The 22,475-nt window shown below is 34.4% G+C and overlaps 1 protein-coding gene and 1 long non-coding RNA gene across 8 annotated transcripts in view; both read right to left on the reverse strand.

The window, feature by feature from the left end:
* The window catches only part of LOC108965041 (homeobox protein abdominal-A), a 34,424-nt gene extending 23,657 nt beyond the window's left edge, over nucleotides 1-10,767 (reverse strand). Inside the window, exons 1-4 of one of the 7 annotated variants that reach the window (XM_018927203.1) lie at nucleotides 10,251-10,767; nucleotides 8,339-8,646; nucleotides 6,517-8,053; nucleotides 5,021-5,256 (exon numbers count right to left, since the gene is read on the reverse strand). In XM_018927203.1, the coding sequence (XP_018782748.1) occupies nucleotides 5,021-5,256; nucleotides 6,517-7,409 (1,129 nt within the window). In that variant the 5' untranslated portion in view covers nucleotides 7,410-8,053; nucleotides 8,339-8,646; nucleotides 10,251-10,767. Of the gene's footprint in view, nucleotides 1-5,020; nucleotides 5,257-6,516; nucleotides 8,054-8,338; nucleotides 8,647-9,851; nucleotides 10,228-10,250 lie in introns of those variants that run through there. The other 6 variants (XM_018927204.1, XM_018927200.1, XM_018927205.1 and 3 more) reach the window with 6 other exon arrangements.
* A 4,583-nt stretch (nucleotides 10,768-15,350) lies between these two features.
* The window catches only part of LOC108965034, a 52,450-nt gene continuing 45,325 nt past the window's right edge, over nucleotides 15,351-22,475 (reverse strand). The window contains exons 2-3 of the long non-coding RNA XR_001993072.1: nucleotides 15,689-15,716; nucleotides 15,351-15,628 (exon numbers count right to left, since the gene is read on the reverse strand). This is a non-coding gene — a long non-coding RNA (uncharacterized LOC108965034). The remainder of the gene's footprint in view (nucleotides 15,629-15,688; nucleotides 15,717-22,475) is intronic.

Genomic DNA, 22,475 nt, shown 5'->3' on the forward strand with positions numbered 1-22,475 from the left:
GCTATAATCGCGTAAGCGGTGACTACGCCAATCAAGAAGAAGAAGATGTATCTGAATTCCGGTATGCGAATGCTTGCGTACAAACATATGTATATGGATATGGAGCCAAGCCCAGTAGCAGTGATCCGTGCTTGATAAAATATCCCGTAAGGACATATTTATGGTTAAAATTGGTTCGCCTTTAGTGGATTTAATATCGGTGATGATCTTTTTGATGTTCTATGACTTATTGTTTCGAATATAAACAAAGTTAAATACTAATTCATATTCAGTAAGAACTAATGTTTTAGTTAATGCGAATTTACTAATATGATTAGATACAAGTATTTGTTGATAAATTGATCTAAGTATAGTGAGTTTCAATGCTTTACGTTAATTTTACTAAGATATCTTAAATTTGACCGCATCTAATAGTATACCATTAGACGGAAGTTTCAAAATCTTTTAAATGTTAGGTATCTCGTAAGTAAAATTTAATGTTTATGATGCATTTAGTAGTTTCTAAGAAAATCGTTATTAGGGGTGGGTGGTTATCTATCGATTCAATTTTTACACAGTCGGTGTATTATTAGGTTTAACGATTTAGGAGATATGTGAATTAAAGTTTTAGAGGGCAGCACCGCGACCATTTCTTTTTTAATTTTAAAAATTGCAGATATTTCTTCTCTAATTTAATTTCTTATACCAAATAAAAATATTAATCTTATTTCGAAGCTCAGTTATTACAATTTATTTGTTGTCTTTTAATAGAGTTTTGTGAGCGTGGTTCACTTTTTAGACAGGGAATACAGGTACCAAGTTTCTGAGCATCATGTTGCAAAAGTATAAACATACATAAATCTACATATGGACATACGTATGTACATTTCTGCCTAGTTGGTTATCAGCCAACCGAAGAAATGTGAATTATTAGTAATTGCAGAAATAAATATTTCACATTTATCAGTAAAAATGCAGTCAGTTGTGTAATTAACTGACAGAAAATAATTATACACTCGCACACTTCATGTAACAACACATAATACACGTTTGAATCATATTTTGAATAATAAGTTATTTATTCTTGCTCTCAATCAACCTCAAAAAAATTCCATTTAGAAAGTCTCCACTTATTAAAATACTCACGAGTTTTCACATACACGTACAAACATTCATGGCAAAGAGCAAAGAGTTATAACCTTGACGAAATTTAAATAACTAATCACAAGAGCAAATACTAATAGAGATCCAAGAACATGAAAGCGCAACAGAATAAACAAGTGCCAGAATAGCCAGATATTTCAAAAGCCGCCACACCCACAGTTTTAAATAAACTATTGCTGGTATCATTTCTTTATGATTATCTAAACACTCGAAATATTTAATAGTATCGAACTTTCGCGGGTATCAGTAACAGTAGAGTGAAGAGAATGTACGACTGAAGAATAGACATGGTCGGAAGGAGCCATTATGAATTGTACGTAAATTGGCAATAACGATGCCATTCATCTATTGTTTATATACTACAAGACTATAAAGGTACAATTTAAATTGAGACAATTGCCATGAAAATAAGCCTGAATGGGCAGTTGAACAGTTTATGGAATGGACATGCGTGCAGACGATCGTGTCGATCGACCGGCATGAGTTTAGGAGATACATATGTATGGATGCAATGATCACTCCCAAACTCAAACGTGATATGTATTGAGTAACATTCGACAAAGCAGCTAAGCGTTGAGATATGCATTGTGAAAAAATTTAATTCCACAATCATACCGAACGAATATACAGATGTATATGTATATGTAAAATTTGAATACGACACAGTTTATATGCAGATCCCTTATAAAAAATTAGTAATTTAAATTAGGCGAATATTGGGCTCTATTCGCATATTTCGTTTTAAATATACAGAGCGTTTTAATGTAAGCAAATTTTTGCTATGTTTGCAAATTGCATAATTTGAAATTTCGTGGGAACTTTGATATTTATATCATATTGTAAGCTTATAGCAATCATTTTGCTAATAATTTAAACTAAAGCTATGTACTACATCCAAATTTTTATAGAGATAATAAGCTATTTCGTTTAAGATCCCTAATGTCTACATTGAATTCACTACTCAAAATCAATTCAGATAACTATATTCGTGCGTTCGACATGTCCGATATGAAGGGAGAAAGACAGGTGAAAATCTATTAAACTGCCACATGCGGCATATGTAATATATATACCGATTTCACCAATTTCGGCGCTAAATTATACTATACTCACTTATTTCATTAAGATACTTCCGCCGGTCTCTATGTACATACCGAACATGAAATAAACTGGCAGGATTATTACTAGTATAAGTTGGATATTTGAACGAAAGTCTAGAGCGTTTTAATTTATTTTACCCTTTTAATTAAGATATATCCAGGAACTCATTTTCCCTCAATTTTATTAACAAAATTTTATATTCTTGCAACTTTCAASAATCAAAGCCATGGAAATTCTTTAAGGTGAAAACGTCAACCAGACGATCGAAATCCAAGAAATTTTATATATACATATGATATATACATATAACTCATACTATACTGACAGACACGCAAGGTCTGTTAGAAAAACGAAAATCATAATATGTAGTATATGGAAGTGAGGTTAGTAGCGAACCCATTTTATCTATTATTCCCAATACCACATACTATTAATATGATACACTAATAAACCAATCATATAGAGTAAAATCAGCCGGATGTTTGAAAACTCTGATATTAGTTATATTAGGACTAGGTAAAATTTTCCCTCAAAGTTATCTATTTTATTTAAAAAGATACACCGTTATGAACAAAATCATTTTCATTGAGATAACTGACATATTAGCTTATATATGTGGTATAAAGTCACCCAGAAAATCAAAAATCTGTTTATTTTTATACCCATTTTTGACATACAGACATACCATTGATAAATAAGGATTATCCCTGAAGTTTAAATAAATAGCTCAAACATTGTCAGATATTTTTGATACCTATGGACTTGAACAGTTTTAGTTCAATTTGACTTAACTTAACTTTTGATCACAGTGTGGCATTCACAAAAGTGATTTCGCGCAATGTTTTGTTTTGATATATTAATTGCTTCTTGATTTATGTACTTAGGCTTGCGGTTCTTTTCATTGGGTGCGTTTTTTACGTGAAGGCTCCCAAGCCCAGCGTACAACCCTAAGTAGGGCATGCTTCGCCTTCTCACTTTAGCTCGCATTCAAACGGATGCTCGTAGGCTACCCAGAGGAAACTTGGTCAAGGACCGGAAGTCGTGAGCTGCTTGAGCCATATGTTAAATAATCATTTCTGGCCACTCCCAAGTGAATGACTATCAGAGAGCTTTCCTCACTTGCGTGAATTTTTACACATGATTCCATCCATACATAGATACCAAAAGTTAATGAGGGAAGCGAGACGTATTTGCAGACAGAAAAAGAAAGAGGTCGGCATGCGTGAGTATAAACAGAGGTAATGCTCGAAAATTCTRTGAAAAGATGCGGTGGCTAACATAAGGTTTCAGGACCGGAATATACTCTTGTAGAACCCCCAAAGGTGATCTAGTGACCGATGGGCAGAGCAAACTAAAATTATTGACGGTAAACTTCTCCAGTCTGTTGAATGACAGTTGAAGTACAATGCCAGGAGAAGGCGAACCCGATTCCCACATCTATGACGATGGAGAGACGTTCCATTGCCCTACCATGAAGAGTTTCGAAAAGCAATTACCAGTCTGAAGAACAACAAAGCAGCGGGGGCAGATGGATCGCTGGCCGAGCTATTCAAACATGGCGGCGAAGAACTGATAAGGAGCATGCATCATCTTCTTTGTAATATATAGTCGGACGAAAACATGCCCAACGATTGAAATTTTAAAGCCTGTAAGCCGAGATGTCTGAATTCGGTATCGCCGCAAAACTAATACGGCTGTGTAAACTGACGTTGAGCAACATCAAAAGCTCCCTCAGGATCGGGAAGGACCTCTCTGAGCCTTTCGATACCAAACAAGGTTTCAGACAAAGCTATTCACGTTCGTATGACTTTTTCAATCTTTTTCTGGAGGAAATAATTCGACTGCAGAACTAAACCGAGAAGGTAAAATCTTCTATAAGAGTGAACAGCTGCTAGCGATATTTACATCATCGGCCTCAACACCCGCGCCGTTAGTTCTGTTTTCTTCAGCCTGAACAAGGAAACAAAGCAGATGGATCTGGYAGTGAACGAGGGCAAGACGAAATATCTGTTGTCATCAAATAAACAGTCGTCGCACTCGCGACTTCGCGACTAAACAGTCATAACTTTGAAGTCGTAGATAATTTCGTCTATCTTGGAACCAGTGTAAATACCACCAACAATGGCAGTCTGGAAATTCAAATTAGCATAATTCTTGACAGCAGGTGCTACATCGGACTGAGTAGGCAACTGAGAAGAAAAAGTCCTCTCTCGACGAACAAAAACCAAACTCTGTGAGCCACTCATAATTCYCGTCCTGTTATATGGYGCAGAGGCTTTGACAATGACAACAACTGGCATCGATTAGATAGGCTATTACATATTGGTTGAATCAAAATTGCCAAAATCGGTCCACGAATAACCCCAGCTCCCATATATTACATATGATAGTATGACAAATATAATATACAGCTATTTAGACATATAAGAAAATATGATGTTCCAGCTGACAGTGGATCATCTATATTAGTCGGACTATTTACTTAAAAAAAATTTTACTCTAAGCTTTGACTTATTGCATAATTTAATAGGTAACATCAGCATGAAACTCTTAAGTCACTTTCAACATTTTTAAATGTAATATCGATTAATTTATCAATACCTGAAAATATGTCTCCACCTAATAAATTCAAAGAGTATAAGCTCGCATGTTTTCAACTTATATATTATATGGTATATACCATACAAAGGAAATAACTTGAATAAGGATGAAAAAGCATGACCAACTTAAATTTTTGAAATTTCTCTAACTTAATATGTAAAATAACAAATTTTACCTGTTAAAGTCATCCATGGATATCTTGGCAAATCTGCAATACTCTGACCAGCGCCACCTGTGGATAAAACGCCAGATGACGGCTGCGTGCAAGCGTTTCCGAGCGAATCAACACCAACAGCACCTGCAGAAGCTGCTGACGCAGCAGCGGCATGTTGATAAAACTGCGCAAAACTAGATGCAGAGGCGGGTGCACTCATTGATTGGTAACTGTTCATGATACTGTCTGTGTACCTGCTGTTAAAGAAAAAACACAATTTATCAAAAATCACAAGAGGCCAAATACTGTCATATTCTAATGCCACCTACTGCCAAAAGTTAGCGGCTTTTTGCATGTTTTCTTTTCACTTAGTTTTCTTTAAACAATTTCAATAGCATTCGGTTAAGATAATGGCTTTTGCGCGTTAAATGTATGGTATGTATGCAAATAGGTTAAGGTCAATGTGCGTGCGAATTTTTCTATGGAGTCCAATTCAGATATTTCGTTATGGTTAACTTAGTTCCAGCACTATTTAAAAGAAAAGGTGCTGTGCTTACAAATTGGCCATAATTGCCATCCATTGCAATACATTGCTCCTGTTTGTATACAGAGTTTTGGCAGTAATGACGTTTTTGTTTGCAGTTATGCTCTAATTATCGTACTAATTTAGGTAGATAATCTGCATATGTCTATCCGTTACGAACACGATCACCCGTGTTCTATTATTTACTTCATAAGTATATGCGGTTAAAAATCTTATTATTAGGTTCATGATTACATTAGGTAATAATTCCATATGAAAAGGAGAACTCCAAGCATTYGACCTTCCGTCTGTTTGACAAAGCCATGAGTATATTCATAAAACCCGAGTACTGCTACAACAATATCCACTACACCTATCGTATTTTTCTAATCGATTATCTTACTATGTTCGGTTACTCTCAAAAAAGATATACAAAAAAAGATATACAAAAGCAAAAAGGTTCTTTTTTTTTACGGTAAGTATCTTTACAACACATGAGATACCTTAAAGAATTTCCACTTTGTTCACTTAGAAATTTCATTGTTAAATCTCGACTCCGTCGGAACTTTTTCAGCCTTATTATTATTATTTTTTTTTTGGAGAAATGTGTATAAACTTTTTTTATTAAACTCCTCAGCGTTTCTCTTTAGAGCAAATATAAGCTTTTTCACTTATATGGGTATAGTTTTAAGATACCATGATTAATAAGCCACCCCCGAACGATTAATTAGGTTTATTACGGGCTTTTCTTAGACAYATCTGCCTAGATTTGTCCCCACTTAAAGCTATTAGATTTAAATAATARGCTTAGAAACCCTAGATGCTATAATCGGATTTTAAGATCGACTATTTCGTCAGAGTAAAGGAGATTGATATTTTGTAACTATAAAAGGATCCTATTATTGAGATTTTTTCCTTATTTGTAGATTGCCGAATTAATTACATACACCGCAAAATTTCTATTGTTATAAACCTGCTGAATATTGCTACTCACCTGCATGATTTGTCCTCCAGTCCGGAAAAACCCGGCATGCCAGAGATGCCGTGCGATGATGGGTGATTTGATACGTATGGATACATTTTATTGGTGGGTATTGCAAAAGATGAGGCAGCGGCGGCGGCGGCTGCGGCTGCTGCTACAGTGCTAGCGGCTGCAGCGGATGCAACAGCAACGGCGGACGCGGCGGTGGGTGAGTGATCGCTGATACTGCGATGCAGCGAAGATGATGTGGCTGAGGGCGACGGTGAGCAACTGCTATCTCCTGCTTGGGAGTTAGTTCCAGAGGGGGGTGTGAGTAACAATTGCTGATGGGACAATTGCTGTTGCTGTTGAATGCTGTGAGTGTGACCCAGACCGTTACCACTTTGGGAACTGACTGCTGCGGCAGCGGCAGCTAATTTATTTATATGTAATTGTTGTTGCTGCTGTTGTAAATGCAAGGCGGCCGACAAAGAATATTGGTTGTGATGTTGTTGTTGCTGATGGTGGTGTTGGTGGTTTTGCTGCAATTGCTGTTGTTGACTTGAAAGGGCTCCGAAAGTAGTTGACGACGGCGAAGACGAGGACACCGGTGAGTTGGACGACTGGTTTAAATGACTGCTGCTAATATTGAGGCTGGACGTCGATGGTGATAAAGACGATGAGTGGACGGCAACAGATGATATGTGACTACCGCTATGGTGATTGTTGGAGTTAATGCCGTTGTTGTTGTTAAAGCTGTTGGCTAAGGTATTAACGGAAGCCGTTGAGGAAGCTGCGGCGGCGGCGAGGGCGGCGGCAACAGCTGCTGATGACGAATTTTGTGAGGTTGAAGTTAAATGTGAACTGATAAATGGCTGAAACTGTGGATACTTCGGTAGCATACTATCAAAAACAAATTTTGACATTGCACATTATTTTGTTGCCTCGCGCGTCCGGTCTTTAAATTTGTTTATTTTTGCTGATAGTTTATGCTAAATTCTTTCATTGTACTTATTGAAATTCATTAATAATTTTAGTTTAACAAAACATTGGGAACAGCTACCGATTAATGGATCATTCTTTTACGAATTTGTGTTCTTGAATATGAGATAACCGTATTTTAACTTAAGCTTTCATTGAAGTAAACCAAAAATTAAAGAAGTAAATTAAGTGAAATTTAATTTTAAAAAATTACTGATAAACAGATTTTCAAAAAACATTGCAAAAAAGGAAATATATCATTCTTGTGTAGAACTATAAAATTAAACAATATTGACAAGAATACCAAAGAAGCAGTACCCTTTTCCAGCATGACTTGGTAAAATGAGTGAATTTAATCCGAGTCTTACCATGATGGTTGTAATCTAGTTTCATCAAATGAATTTTCTTTGTAAACGGAATCTTTGAAACAAGGTAATATAATATRTCCGATGTAATAGAAGAAATTGTGCCACTTATCAAATGTTTTCATTTATAATGGCAGTAATAATCAGTCGGCGAACAAATTTGTAAAGATAGTAAACTACATTGTTGAAGATCAGATAATAACAGCATTATGGCTACCATTTTTCTTTACTCATTGAAGATACCAAAATGATATTAGAGGAAAGAAAGTATAAAACAAATAGAAATATTGTCAGAAGTATAGAGAGATATTACGTAGCATTTGTTAGTGTTAAAGATCATTAAGGATTAGACGTAAACAAATAAAGCTAATGTGATTAATAATCAATTAGTAAAAAATATACTTCTAGATAAATTTGAAAAATAGTCAAAATAAATATATAATGTCTCTGATGGAAGCTCTAATGAGTAAATGAAAGTGTAGTTGAACTCAAAATAAAAATGCGTTTACCTTTTAAGGGAAGAATATATATATGTATATTATATCGCGGTTGTTTCTTATTTTATTATTTTCTTTTCTAAAGCTTATTTGATGTATTTATCTTGTATGTATTGTGTTTAACATTTATTCTTGTTATGCACTTGTATTTATTTCGTGTTTGAGTATTTAAAATTTTCCAATTTTCCTCTATGCAATTTTGAAAAAATTAACTGATATCATGGGAATAAAACCCAAAACACAACACTTCTTCACGTTCACTTTGGCATATGCGACAATACACAAAATTGATTTCTTAGCGACGGCATTGACATCTATCACTTTTCATTTACAAAAAGCAGATTTTTATTACCATTGCTATTAATATTATAATATCTAACATTATTAGCTCAAAATGAAAATTATATATTATAAAAGTAATTGTTATTGCTGCTGTTTACATAGTGAAGGAAAATCAAAAATTCACTCATTTTCTCATTTACTATCTTATATCCAATATTAATAATYCGTAAGAAATGTGAATCAGTGAAGAATGTGCTCGCTTTTCTCGCAATTTGAAAATTACAATATTTGGTTTTGTCATGAATACTTTTTACTGTTCTATTTGCATTTTTGACACAATCGTTAACATAGACTATGTACCAAGTAACAGATGCGTATTTTAATCCAACACATCTGTACAGGTATTCTGATCATTTTTAGAAGCTTTATGGCGAAGAGAACCATATTTGTCGAAAGTTTTTCTTCCATGCAAGTGGTTTTGCGACTACTGAAATCATTGTGCAAATGTCTAGCTGTTCATATGAAACTTTGTTAGCCGATAATTGCAGCTTTTCTCCTTGAAATTATTGCTGCAACTGATGGTACTTCGTTGTTGTTCTTCTTCGTATTTTTTGTGTGTTGTATGTCTTGTAATTACAATTGCGTCAGTTTTACGACTATTTAATTTGTATGATTTTTTTTTTTTTGCTCTATGGGTTGTTTGTTACCTCGATTTTTAGCAGGGGTACATGTGGATGAACGAGCAACTTTCATTGAACTCATTTTCAAAATATGTACTTATGGATTTAAGAAAAATCCTTACATTGCGTTTGTCGCAATTAATTTACGAGTAGCACATTTTTTTTAACTTTAGGAATATTCTTTTGGTAGAAAGCTGAAATTAGTTATGTAGTWTTTGTCTCGAACGCGGTCGATTTATACAACATGTGTACTCATTTAGAGTTCTGTATTATAACTTTAATAACTATTATTATATAACATTCATTATAGTACCGCCTTTGTGAAATATAACTATTTGACGCGTTTTGATAACACTTATTGGTAAAATTAAAACGAATGCATTGAAATATGATGAAAAGATTTTCTGTCTAGCATATTTTGTTTGTTGCAAAAAGATTACGTTAAAATCAACAGCAGCAAAAACAAAATATCCAACACGTCAGTATGGAGCATAATAACACATAACATTAAAAACATGAATGTAATAATAATAATAGTAATAGTAATGATATTGCACAAATACGGTTAATATCAACAGCGTTACGCGTTCAACGTTGGACGTACATTCAATATATGATATATGACAATGGCGTATGGCGTTTCGACGATTGTCGCTCGCATTGTAATAATAATCACAAACAGTTAAAAGACAATACGACGCGAATTTTGCTTTCACGGCACTCGCTCGTTCACTTTGATATCAAATCGTTGGTTCGCTATTATTTTTGTGTATGCTTGGTTACGCTTCTGTTGTTCGTCGGGTACACAACGTCAGCGCAAATACTAAATCGCTAAACGCTCCGCAGACACTACTGCGCTCTACGATAATAAATATTATAATAAAACGAAATTTTTAAAAGAGTATAAAAATTCGTGTAATTGGTAATATCTGCGCTTTTGTACGCGCTATGACTATGCACACATTTGAGGCATCAGCAGCAGCGACGCTTACGCTCCAACGGCAGCGACAACGACAGAATCCGCAGCTTTACAATTCAAAAGTAGCAGTCGCGTCTGAGATCTAAAACACTCAAATATAGTTGATATACTACACTTGGACAGCGCGGCACAGTGGCCAGCGGTATGAACAAATAGGGCGACCCATTGAAACGAAGTAAAACACGTTTGAATGAGTTGAGTGGATATTCGTAGCAGTACTCAGTAACTGATTGGGATTTAGTTCGTATGTGTAAGTAATTGAGCTGCACGAAGACAAAATGTAAGGCTAATTGGAAATGTTGCAATTTTTTGCACATGTGAATTTCAACTGGAAGAGAATTGAGCTACATGGAGAGAAATTGGTGGATGAAAGCGCGCTAAGAGTATATTGTGAGTGGTTTGATATATGCACCACTGAAATATATGTATATATATATATATAATATTACCATATAAAAGTCGTTTATACCTCTCTTTGGAATAATTAGATATTCACAACTATTTATGTATTACAACTACAAATACAATAACCACAATTATCGTACCTAACTATAGAAAGATATGTTTTTTTTTTTTTTAAATATACACACATACATACATATGTATGGTAGATACTTATGTACATATATTGCTCGGTTGGGAGTTCACATTACTCGTCTTAATTTCGTTGTGTGAGGTATTCAAAATGACATGGTAATAACACTCATAAAATCCGGGGTGCAGATCTAAAGCAAATTAAAATAAATAAACCGCAATTTCACACTCAACAGCCGCAGCAACGTCTCGCTGCTATCGTTATTCCCAATCTTACGCCGCGCTGCTTTTGCCGAAGGCACCACGTTCGTTGCCTCATTCACTCTTTATAACTYTGTGGCTTCTTATAGGGTTGTATGATTTTACTTCTACTTCTCTCTGTCTGTCGCATGTTAAAATTAATCGTTTGTGGCTTGCCGGCAAGAGCACTCAATTCCATCTGAARGAACGGTAGTGAGGTGTATTTTTGTTCAGCAAGTGATAAGTGCATTGACGATTTACTACTTGAGTAAAGTAACAGAAACATTTTATTTGGTGTTTTATTTTTGAGTAGCTTTGCATGAGCGTCTTTTGCATTGGAGTCAATTTATAGAAATGCTCTCTGAACTTTTCCATATGAGCTCTTTTGATATCAGAATTGTTCTCTGCACTGTATATATTCTAGAGGCTTTACTACTTTTGCGTTTTGTATTTAGTGAGTGTCCTATGACTGCTAATATTCTGGTTAATAGCGTGCAAATTTCTACTGAAAGCAGAAACCACTCTCCCAAAACGAGCTGGCACTCAACTATTTGTTAGCACAGATAAAAGAACTGGTTGAGACTATGCTTGCACACACAAGTGTAGTTTAGAAATCTATATATTTACATATTGGCATATGTATGTATATTTATATATACGTGAGTGAATTTGTGAATAGAAACCACAAGATATTTCAATTAAAGCTTCCATGAAAGTAGAAAAATAAGACTACTTGTATTGTTTTCAAAAGGGTTATTTTTAAGTCTTAACATAACTGACAGGAAATTAAACAAGCGTTGTAGAGCATTGATTTTTAGCTGAAAACGTCTCAAATAAAAAGTCGCGAGAGTCCTCCAATTCTGCCAGACTATTTCAGCATCCTGTTTTGAAGACAATTTCCAGCTTTCCTATTCGTTGTTATTATGCATTTAGATTTTATAATCGCTACAAGTTTGCAAAAAAAAATCCTTCATTGATTTATGGTCTTGATAACTGCGAACTCAGATTGTGTTCATGTCTTTGCACTATTGAAAAAATATTTCCAATAAGTTTGCACAAATTTTAATATCAAATTTACCTTTACTCCTGAAGAATATATGTATTTTATATTTTCCTTTTGAAAATTTTAAATATATGTATTTTAGTTATGGCCCTGCTGGTAACTCTTTCAAGGATTATAAGCATAAACGAATTTATGTATTTTAAATAAACCAATGTAARGGAACTACAAATAAAATATTAATAAAATTGTGTAAGCAGCTGAAACTATAACATGTAATTGTGTGTTTGAAATCATGATTAAAATTGTATATACATATCATTAATGGAAAAATTTCAATTATTTTTTAAAACGTTAAAGTCTTTTTATTTCTTTAATCGTTCGTATAGTCACTCTCAGAAAATTCCAAAATGGGAAGGATGCTCTAGCTATCTATCACTAAGACTGCGTCCATACAAACAYTTTTTTCGCTCAAAATAGGGTTTTGCAGGCGAGGGAGCGAAGAGGAAAACTAAAGAGACTGTTTCACTTATGGTCTGGCATTGTTCGTGTTGATTGTTCACGTTCCTAACAGTTCGTATCTATGCCAAACATTGTTGTTTATTTGAAATTTTTTACACAATTACAATTGCGCTTGGCTCCAAAGTAATATTTTTAATATTTGTTTAGGTATGTTTAGATATTTGAATTTTATCGTCTATTTTTTGTATTTAGTCATGTTTTTGAAAAGGACAACAAAAGACAATATCTGACTTTCCTGATTATGATGTTTTAAACCCAAAAACGGCTGCACGACACGAAAGCGAAATTTTTCTGTCTGAAAATGACGTCTTGAAGATAGTTTTGAAGATGTCAGCGGCGACAGATTAAATAACTCATAAACACGACTTCGTTGTGGTCGTACGAAAACCTTTYACTTGTATAAAATTTAAATATATTGTCCAAAATGAAATTTATGTGCAAAAATAAGTAAATAGGTTAATTCATTTGTTTTGAATTATTAAAAGTGATACATCAGATATATTTTAAACTTCAGTTGCTAATACTTATTACATAAGACCATAAGACTTGTTAAAGCAATTTTACTTATCACATATCAGTGGCAACGCTGCCCATTGTCTTTTAATTTTGCGACAGCAGATGCTGCCTGCCGCTTGTCATCAATTATAGTTTTGATGTATGAGGAACAAAAGTCCTCATGTGTTAACCCAGTCTTACTAGTCAAAGTCGGGGTGAAAAGCGAGAAGCAAGAGAACCAGAAATCGCTCAAGCAATCAAACACTCGGCAAGAGGGAATTCCAAATTATGTCCGAGTGCAATTTTAATTTGGAATAACATGAAAAACGCCGACATAATAATTTAGTTGATGTGCTTACTGAATGCTGTTGTCGCTATTTTGTATTCTTATTTGCTTTTTACTGAGGTTGTTATTTTTGAGTCTTCAAATTATTGTTATGACAGTTTTATGATTTTTTTTTAATTTATGGCTAGAAAAAAAAAAACCATATCGAGGAATTTTCACTGAAATTCACTTTAACTATGTATAAATGTCTTCACGGGCGCCAATTATTTGAAAAATATTATGTACTATTTGATTTGACTAACTAGCCTAAGGTATCGCTAAAGATGGGTGGTGGCAATGCAGTGAAACCAATGTTTGAAGTTTTATGAATAGTAACGTCCAACTCTTCTTTCCAATCAAAGTATAGATTTTCCAATAAGCAGTAAATTTTTAAAAGAAAATATGCTATCGATATGAAATTATTTGGAGGGATTTTAAAAAATATATACACCTCGTTTTGTTCCACTTAGTATTAATAGTGGCTTATATATAATATTTGTATTAATCAGTAAGAAATCGAAAGTTAGTGATTTCTCTCGCCACTTTGTATCGAACCTCGCATTAACACAAGAACTCTAAAATAAGAAAAAAAAGCGAAGGCTTTTTATGAGTTAGTTTATTCAATAAGTCGAGTTCTTCGATTGGGTATARTGAGAGAAGTATGCATAAATATAGCTATTTTCGTTGAGTATTTATGTGYATTATATTAAGTAAATTATTTCTGCAACTTTTCATTTTTAAGAAGTTCGCGATTCAAAGGTAATATGATTACTATTATCTTTAAGTAAATGTGTTTTATTATTTTCCACATCCTACAACATTAATTATAAAAGTACATAATACATTAAGTTTTTTACTGTTGTCATACATGCACGCATATTTCATATCACTTATAGCTATACAAAGTTATTAAGTAAGCCAAATACATCAAACAAAGCTATAAGCAAAGCAATTCTGTAATTTTAATTATTTTTTATTGCATACTTATGTCCACATTTTAACAAAATTTTGCTTATGCTGCTATAATCTCTTGGCTTCAATTTCACCAATTATGTAAATGATTTTATGCTTGCTCGGACGATAGTTTAGAAGACGAAAACTGTCGGTGCATAAACAAATTGAAACTAAATTCTAAGCCATTGGAAACAATTTTATAATCAAAACAAATAATAAAACAGCGTTACGTATTATTCGTTTTAACTGCCACTTAAAGTACATACATACATACATTTAAAGATATGTATGTTATTATATGAGTTTTAAATTATTTCGCTTACTTCTCATATTGTTGGTGTGATGTTAGTTTATTGTTTTTTAAAAAGTGAATTGTTGAGTTCGTCAACTCACCGCTGTAAAGCATTTGTCTGTACAGCGGTGCCATTAAAAGGTAATAATCGTAATAAACTAATAAAACTGAAACTGGGTGATACACSAAGGCGCTACGACACCCTGATTCAATGGTATACAAACAAACGTACATTTATGGATGTGTGCATACAAGTATAAAGCGTGCCACGGATTATTCTGAAATTCATTTGGGTTACTGATAAATATTAACGAAAACATAATAAAATAATAATTAAACCTTACTAATTATCATAACTTGGAATCCTAAGATTCTCTCTTCCATCAGTACTGCAAAGAGCCGGAAATCTCTAGAATTTTCTTATTAGAAAGGTAGCCGGTAAGTTAGTCAAGCCAGAAATAAAATATAGAAAAACATTTAAACCCTTAAAACAAACAGAGATTAAGTTAAAATTAGCAAAACTCTTTTTTATTATACCTCCATATTTATCAGTGAACAAAGAAATCGTAAAATCTAAATATCAATATATCAAACATAATTAAAATATCCATGACTATCCATGCTRCATCGCTTTTTGGTGATCATTAGTCTTTTGATTGTATTTCATATTTTTCTTTAAAGTATTGGATATTTCTTTATTTTCTTGACTTTACATTACATCTATTTGTAATTATTTTTAAAAATATTACAACTATGTATAGCAAATAATAATAATATTGATATTATATCGAGTAAAGTATTATATTGAGTAAAACTGCAATATAAAAAAATTGCCTTCACTTAAAACAAATAGTTTTCAAAATGATGATATTTGACATTTACTAGCTTGAAAAATGTACATTCAAATTTGCGATATTTAAGTTAAAGGTTCAGTGTATGGTAAGTCTAAATCATATACTCTGCTTTACTTTACGATGTCCTAATTGATAATAAGRTTTGCTGGAAATAATTTATTAGCTTTATAAACAGCTTGGTTATTAGTTTTTCCTCCTAACTTACCTTTTGATGCGTTATTTTTGCATGAATTCTTGAAAAGAAAAACAAAACTCAATTATTACKATTTCATATCGATAAAATCATTATCATAAGTATTATTTTAAGTGAACTATTAATTATCAAATTAATGCCATTTCTAATTAATTTTATTTCTTAGACATATCTAAATACTGTTAGTTTAAAAGTTTTCGGCAATGTGTTCCCCAACTGTGGAAGCGATAACTTAAGTAAAATCTTAAGTATTTTTACAAAACTTTGTATAGATATTCACCAAAAATTATAGATTGCCTTAATTAAGATACAAATAATAGTACAAACAATGTGCAGAGTCATCTGCAACTTAAACATAGTTATATCATTTACAACAGGGTAAATACTTTTCGCGGTAATAATYTGTCCCGGAGTCGAAACTATTTCCCTGCCTCTTAGCCACAGTATAATATATTCGGTTATATCCGAATTATGCTCTTCCTTACTTGATTAATACAAAGTTTTATCACCTGAAAACATTTAATAGCCTTCTAGTATGAGGGTGCCGGCGATTTGTGTGATATTTTTTTTTTTTGTTTAAGTTAAAATATGAATAAGCGTTGAGTAAGAATGAAATTGATCACAACTTTGGTTTAGACCTCATTTTCTCTATATAATAATTTCTGTCCCTTAAGCTGATGGTTTTTATATTTACCCATTACACACAATAAACTTTTTTGAATTATTTACATATTTCATATTATGTATATAATTACGGAACAAAATACAGTAATGAAAGTCAGTGAGTGTTTGGTGACCTATATATAAATTAGCAACATATTAATATTATATGAATGTTGAAATGTTACACAATATTTTGATCTTTGCAATTTTCCAATGTATACTTAACTCGTTCTCATTTATTACATTCTCTATTAGTTCGTGCTGTAACTGAGTGTGTATATTCATGTTATTTATAAATGTTTTTTTATTTTTAAACTAAGCAAAGCCAAAATTTTAACTTACTTCTCACTTTACTTTTTTAATTGTAACATAATCAATTTAATTGTATATTATTATACTATTAATTATATTATTAATATAATATTTCAAGCAGACTGTTGTGGTACCTAAAGCTTAAAGGATGTCAAATTAATGCAATTAATTTTTGGTTAAATATTTAAAAATATGAGTGCGGACCTATTAGCATGCATTAGTTGATCCAATTGGAAACAAAAATTGAAACGTATTGAATTAAATAGTTACAAATTCACCAAAGCGTAGTATGTAAGTGTAGAATTTTTTGTTATACCAACATTTTACAATTTGAAATTTGTTTTGGTATATTACAGCAGAAGAAGGACAAAAACTACAAAAGCTCTAAGCATTCCATGGTTAACATTTCTTCGTAGTGTTTTTAAACATTTCTATAAGTCTAATTGGTACACGCCTAATAGGAAAATAGTACGTATAAGTATGTTCCAATTATCTTTATATATATATGTTTCATTTATCGTAAGCTAATTTTAAAACATTATTTCAATAGTGTAGCTTTACCGTTTTCAAAAATTGACGTTTATTTGCTGGAATAAGTAGAAGAATTTCATAATATTTTCAGAATGAAAAACAGCCGGTAGCGACTGCAGACTTCTAAAAATTATATTTTTATTGCATAAGGGAGACATCTATTGACCTAACTTTACATTTGGGTTTAAGTCAGTTAATTGTCGGTAAAGCGGTGTTCGGCAATGCAGTTTTGACGAATTTGTACGCATGTCCTGTAACAATTGCTAAAAGGAAACTATTCTGGTCAACTATACCATAAGTAGTGTGAGACCGATTAATCGATACCGCCATCGGGCAGTAACGGCCAAGAAAATGGTAATCATCATAGGCGTCTGCATCGGCCGTTTTTGACCGATCCCTTGCACTCTTTTCGGAAGCCATTCCATGTTTTTTTTTTTTTTTAATTCCAATAAAGTTTAAAATTTTAATCAAGTTGCTTGAAGAAAAGTTGCATATACATATCTATGTAATTAAGTTAGCGATTCGCACCTTCGTATTGAAATAACAACTGATTTKTGTAATGTTATTTGTTCACGTTTTTCATTTGCTAAATTAGTTACTAAATACATTATTTCATTAAGAAGAAGAGGCCATTTAAACCGACATCGCCATCAACCAAAAATTAGGCATCGGTAGGAAACTACTGTTAAGTAGCGGATATCTTTATACTATAAACATATCATATTATTGTAACATGTGTTTTATAATATATTCTTATCTAACGGTAGTTTGTAATTTTATATTTATAAAATTGTCGAAGATCTCTCATAAGAAGGCGTTCATGATTAAAGTGTGATTTCTTAGCCTCAAATTACGCTAGACACTTAGACTTAAGAAGAAGGTTTATATGGGAGTGCGAGAATATTAAACGCGAGAAAGGTAAACTCACCGTTCATCATCAAAGGCCTCCATTTTYAATTCCCACGACAGCCGTAAGTGTTAATATTTGTTTGTCGTCATTGTTGCAGTTTTTCTCCGTTTCCTTCTGGCTCGTGCTACTTACCCCGAGTGGCCAACAGAGGACATTCACGGTCCCCAGAAGCTCAAAAAGTCAACATAGCAGCCACTCCCGATGAATACATCGACCGCAGRGATACTACCCTAGAACGTCAGGGTATAGCTATCCGGTCAGGCGATGTCGAAGCTTGAAATATTTAATATATACATCCCCCCAGATACATGTTGCCTATAGGATATCACCCCATCTGGTACTAGGTGCCTTTAACGCGTATCACGATCTTTGACATTACTGCCTGTCAAACGATCATTGGAGGATGGAGCTGCGGGAACTGACAATTCGACATTCTTCACAATCAATGAAATATGCCTATAATTATCTCGATTGAGAAACTTCCCGCTTATGTTTCTATGGACAACCGCATCTTCGTTAACTTTAACAAAGCTAGCTGGATCGGCTTCACAGAATTTACTAAGAGCATTTTCAACGCTCTACCCGAAAAGACATGACGACCGAGTTAAAGTTCAATTCAATGGTCATGCCTCTTCGGACCCGAATGCATGGCCTCCAAAAAGTGCACAGCACCACCACAGCATTTAGCGTCATAAACGCTCAGATAGTTCGTGGCCAAAATCAGAAACCTCCCTGTGAGAGAACGATTATCGTAGACTGTCAATAATCCTAACATTTAAGGTGTAAATTTTGATATCCTATGCTCCTTCGCTTCCCATGTGACCGCGATTATCCCCAAGGTACAAAGCCGCGAAACGTTGTTGGCAGTATGCAAGGCAATCGGCCGGCCGATCCTCAATTATGCCGCACCAATAGGGTAGCCTGGATACAGTGGTATGCAGATGAGGAAACTCCAGACCTGCTARAACACTGCACTCCGGACCAAGACAGGATGCCTCTTGATGTTTCCCAACGAACAGCTACATAGTGAGACGCTTATGCTCCCAGTTAAGGAGCATAATGAACTCCTTGCAGCCAGCTGCTTGGAGCGGAACCGCTTCCTAGAAGCATCAAGAGGCCTTACTTAACTCAACTAACTTCCGACAGGTACTGACCACCCTTCACAGTAGAGCTATCAATGTCTTCACCGACGCGCTTCCAGTGAATGGTGTTCAAACTACCACCCATCGCAGGCGAAGAGCTCGAATCGCCGCGAGAAATGTGATCGACCCTAGCGCAGCTTCGTTCTGGACATTGGAGCAGGTTAAACTTCTACTTATCCAGAATACACCCCGACATATCCAATATATATTCTGCATGCAATGAGTCTCCGCCTGACACTGGCCACCTCTTTGCATGCCCTACTCACCTAACATCCCTATTCCTTTGGTCCAACCCCGAAACAGCACGTTTTGCTTTTCAATTCTATCATAATCATACTTTTTTGAAAAAAATTCAGTTTTAATGGAACGAGTCGACCAAGAACGCGTTTTATATCCTAAATATCCACCAAAACCATTTGAAACTCGCGAGAGATTTCAAGATCTCTTGCCATCGCTCTAACACGTGCCTGAAGATTTTCAAGCAGCATGTCCTTCACTTTTTTAATATTTTCATCAGTTGAACAGGTCGGAGATCGTCCATAACAAGGAATTTCTTCACCGATATCTCCACCGTCTTTTAAAGCTTTGTTCAACACGTTGGCTTGTGTTTTGGAATCACCGTAAAACGTTTCGAACATTCCGCACACGAAATTTGGTTAAAAATACAAAATTTGGAACAAAATCTCTCTTCGATATTTTTATCTATTGTAAAATTCGCAACTCATTACTACACACTTAAGCAGATGTTGTAAGTAAACTGGTTGACAGATCGACCATTTTTTGGTGAAATCACATATACCGGGACCCGACTGACCGACTTCACATATTCTTACTTTCCATATAAGACAATATCAAATTCCATTTGACTCTTTCACATTCTAGTGTACAAATTAAGAAGCTATTAATATAAGATATGTGCGAATAATGCCTTTGAAGTATGTCACTATATGAAAAAAAGTGTACAAGTTCAACCGAAAACCTCCTAGGTACCGAATATTTGGACCCCAGTAGAAATAGTTGAACTTAAATTCAGAGATTATACTTTGCTGACAATAGTGTGTCTGTAGGTCAAAAATGTCTTGAACCGATTCAATATTTCTTTTAGATCAATATACGTAATACAAATATTTTCGACATTCTGGGTGACTTTATTCCGCAAATGTCGGCAATATGTGAGTTATTTCAATGAAAATTCATATTTTACTTATAGTAACAGTGATTATGGCCGAAAAATTTACCAGCACTATATAACTAATGTCAGGATTTTCGAACATCCGGTTGACTTTACTATTTAATGTGGCCCTGGGAACATGTTTTAGTCTGTGGTGTATTGAGTGTAATATGTGGTATTGACAGAAACAGATAAAATCAAGTCAATACTACCCCCACTTTCATATACTACTTATAACAATTTCCGTTATTCCAACGACTTTTATGCCATATGTATGTAAGTCATAATAGGTTGATATGATAACAAGTCTGATTGTAATCTATTCCCTATTTCGTCCAACAATGAAGTTGAACATTTCCGCAATTTATTTTTAATTAAAGTTTTGCCAACACTTAAAAGTATTTAGCTGGCCTTTATYTTTGAAAGTTGCAAGTTTACACCCATTCTTAGCTCTTCCCTACTTGTTATACTCTTGCAACACGTTGCTACAGAATATAATAGTTTTGTTCAGTATGTTTCAGCTAAAACTAAGCGAGACAGAAATTGGGTTATATACATAGATCATCCCGATGACGGGACGGGTTGAAATTCGGATGCATGTTTGTCCGTCCGTTCGTCCGCCCATCMTGCAAGCTTTTATTTGAATTAAAATTAAGATATTATATCTTGATTAAACTGTGAAAGTGGATAAGATCGGATGATAACCAAGCCTACTTCCTATATAACAGTTCTGTTAAAAACTTTTAAAAGAGCAATAAATTAATAAGCAAACACGCCGCAGGCATTAAATTTTAGGCCCGAAGTGGTATGAGAGGGGATATGGTTTCAATCAAAACCTACGTATGACATTCTTCTAATCTTTTCATCCTACACTGCCAAATCAGACGAGACATGCCTGCTTCCCATATAACATAATTCCATTTCATTCCTTCATTCCTTTTGCAGTATATAACTCAAGACGCAATTAATGTAATGATATACAACTTTGCACGAGTAGTACCTTTTAAGTATGCTGCCTAGCCCATAGGTACCGAATAAGATGGCCCTAGTACTTATAGTCGACTTTTGACCGAAAATAACATGTCAATGTATGAGGAATCTAAGCGAAATGCAGAGATAACCCTGTCCTGATAATAGTATGTCCGTATTTTAAAAATGTGTTGAATCGGGTCAATATTTCCYTTACCCTCCTTCTCATACCTACTAAAAATTGTTTCGAACTTCGTGTATAAATGTGAGTTATCTGAATGAAWGTAAGAGGGTGTATTTTGCTTCTCTCTTCTTGATTGGCGCAGTCACCGCTTATGCGATTATAGCCGGGTTAACAACCGCGCCAGTCGTTTCTGCTTTTCGCTACATGGCGCCAATTAGATATTCCAAGTGAAGCCAGGTCTTTCTCCACTTGGTCCTTCCAACAGAGTGGAGGTCTTCCTATTCCTCTGCTTCCCCCGGCGGGTACTGCATCGAATACTTTCAGATCTAGAGTATTTTCGTGCATTCGGACAACATGACGTGACAAAGGCGCTGGCTAGCTTTTAATTCGCTGAACTATGTCAATGTCGTCATATATCTCGTACASCTCATCGTTCCATCGAATACGATATTCGTCGTGGCCAACGCGCAAAGGACCATAAATCTTTCGCAGAACTTTTCTCTCGAAAATTCGCAACGTCGACTCATCCGCTGTTCACAYCGTCCAAGCCTCTGCACTTAGACTTATAGATTTTGGTTTTTGTTTGTCGAAAGAGAACTTTTCTTCTCAATTGCCTTCTCAGTCCGAAGTAGCACCTGTTGGCAAGAGTTATCCTGCGTTGTATTTCCAGGCTGACATTATTGGTGGTGTTTATGCTAGTTCCAAGATAGAGGCCGCTGATATCAATATCATCCCCATACGAAAGCAACTGTACACTTTTCTCTATTTAGTTCTGCAGCTAGTCTAAAGCCACACCGATAAGATCCAATCGGCTTGTTGACGGGGGRCTTTRATTGTTCATACAATACGCTCGAACMTTATATGTGATGTTGAGGACGCTAATCCCACGGTAGTTGRCGCAGATTATGGGGTCTCCT

This window comes from Bactrocera latifrons, unplaced genomic scaffold (assembly GCF_001853355.1).
Source record: "Bactrocera latifrons isolate USDA-ARS-PBARC rearing strain unplaced genomic scaffold, ASM185335v1 scaffold_132, whole genome shotgun sequence".
NCBI lineage: Eukaryota > Metazoa > Arthropoda > Insecta > Diptera > Tephritidae > Bactrocera > Bactrocera latifrons.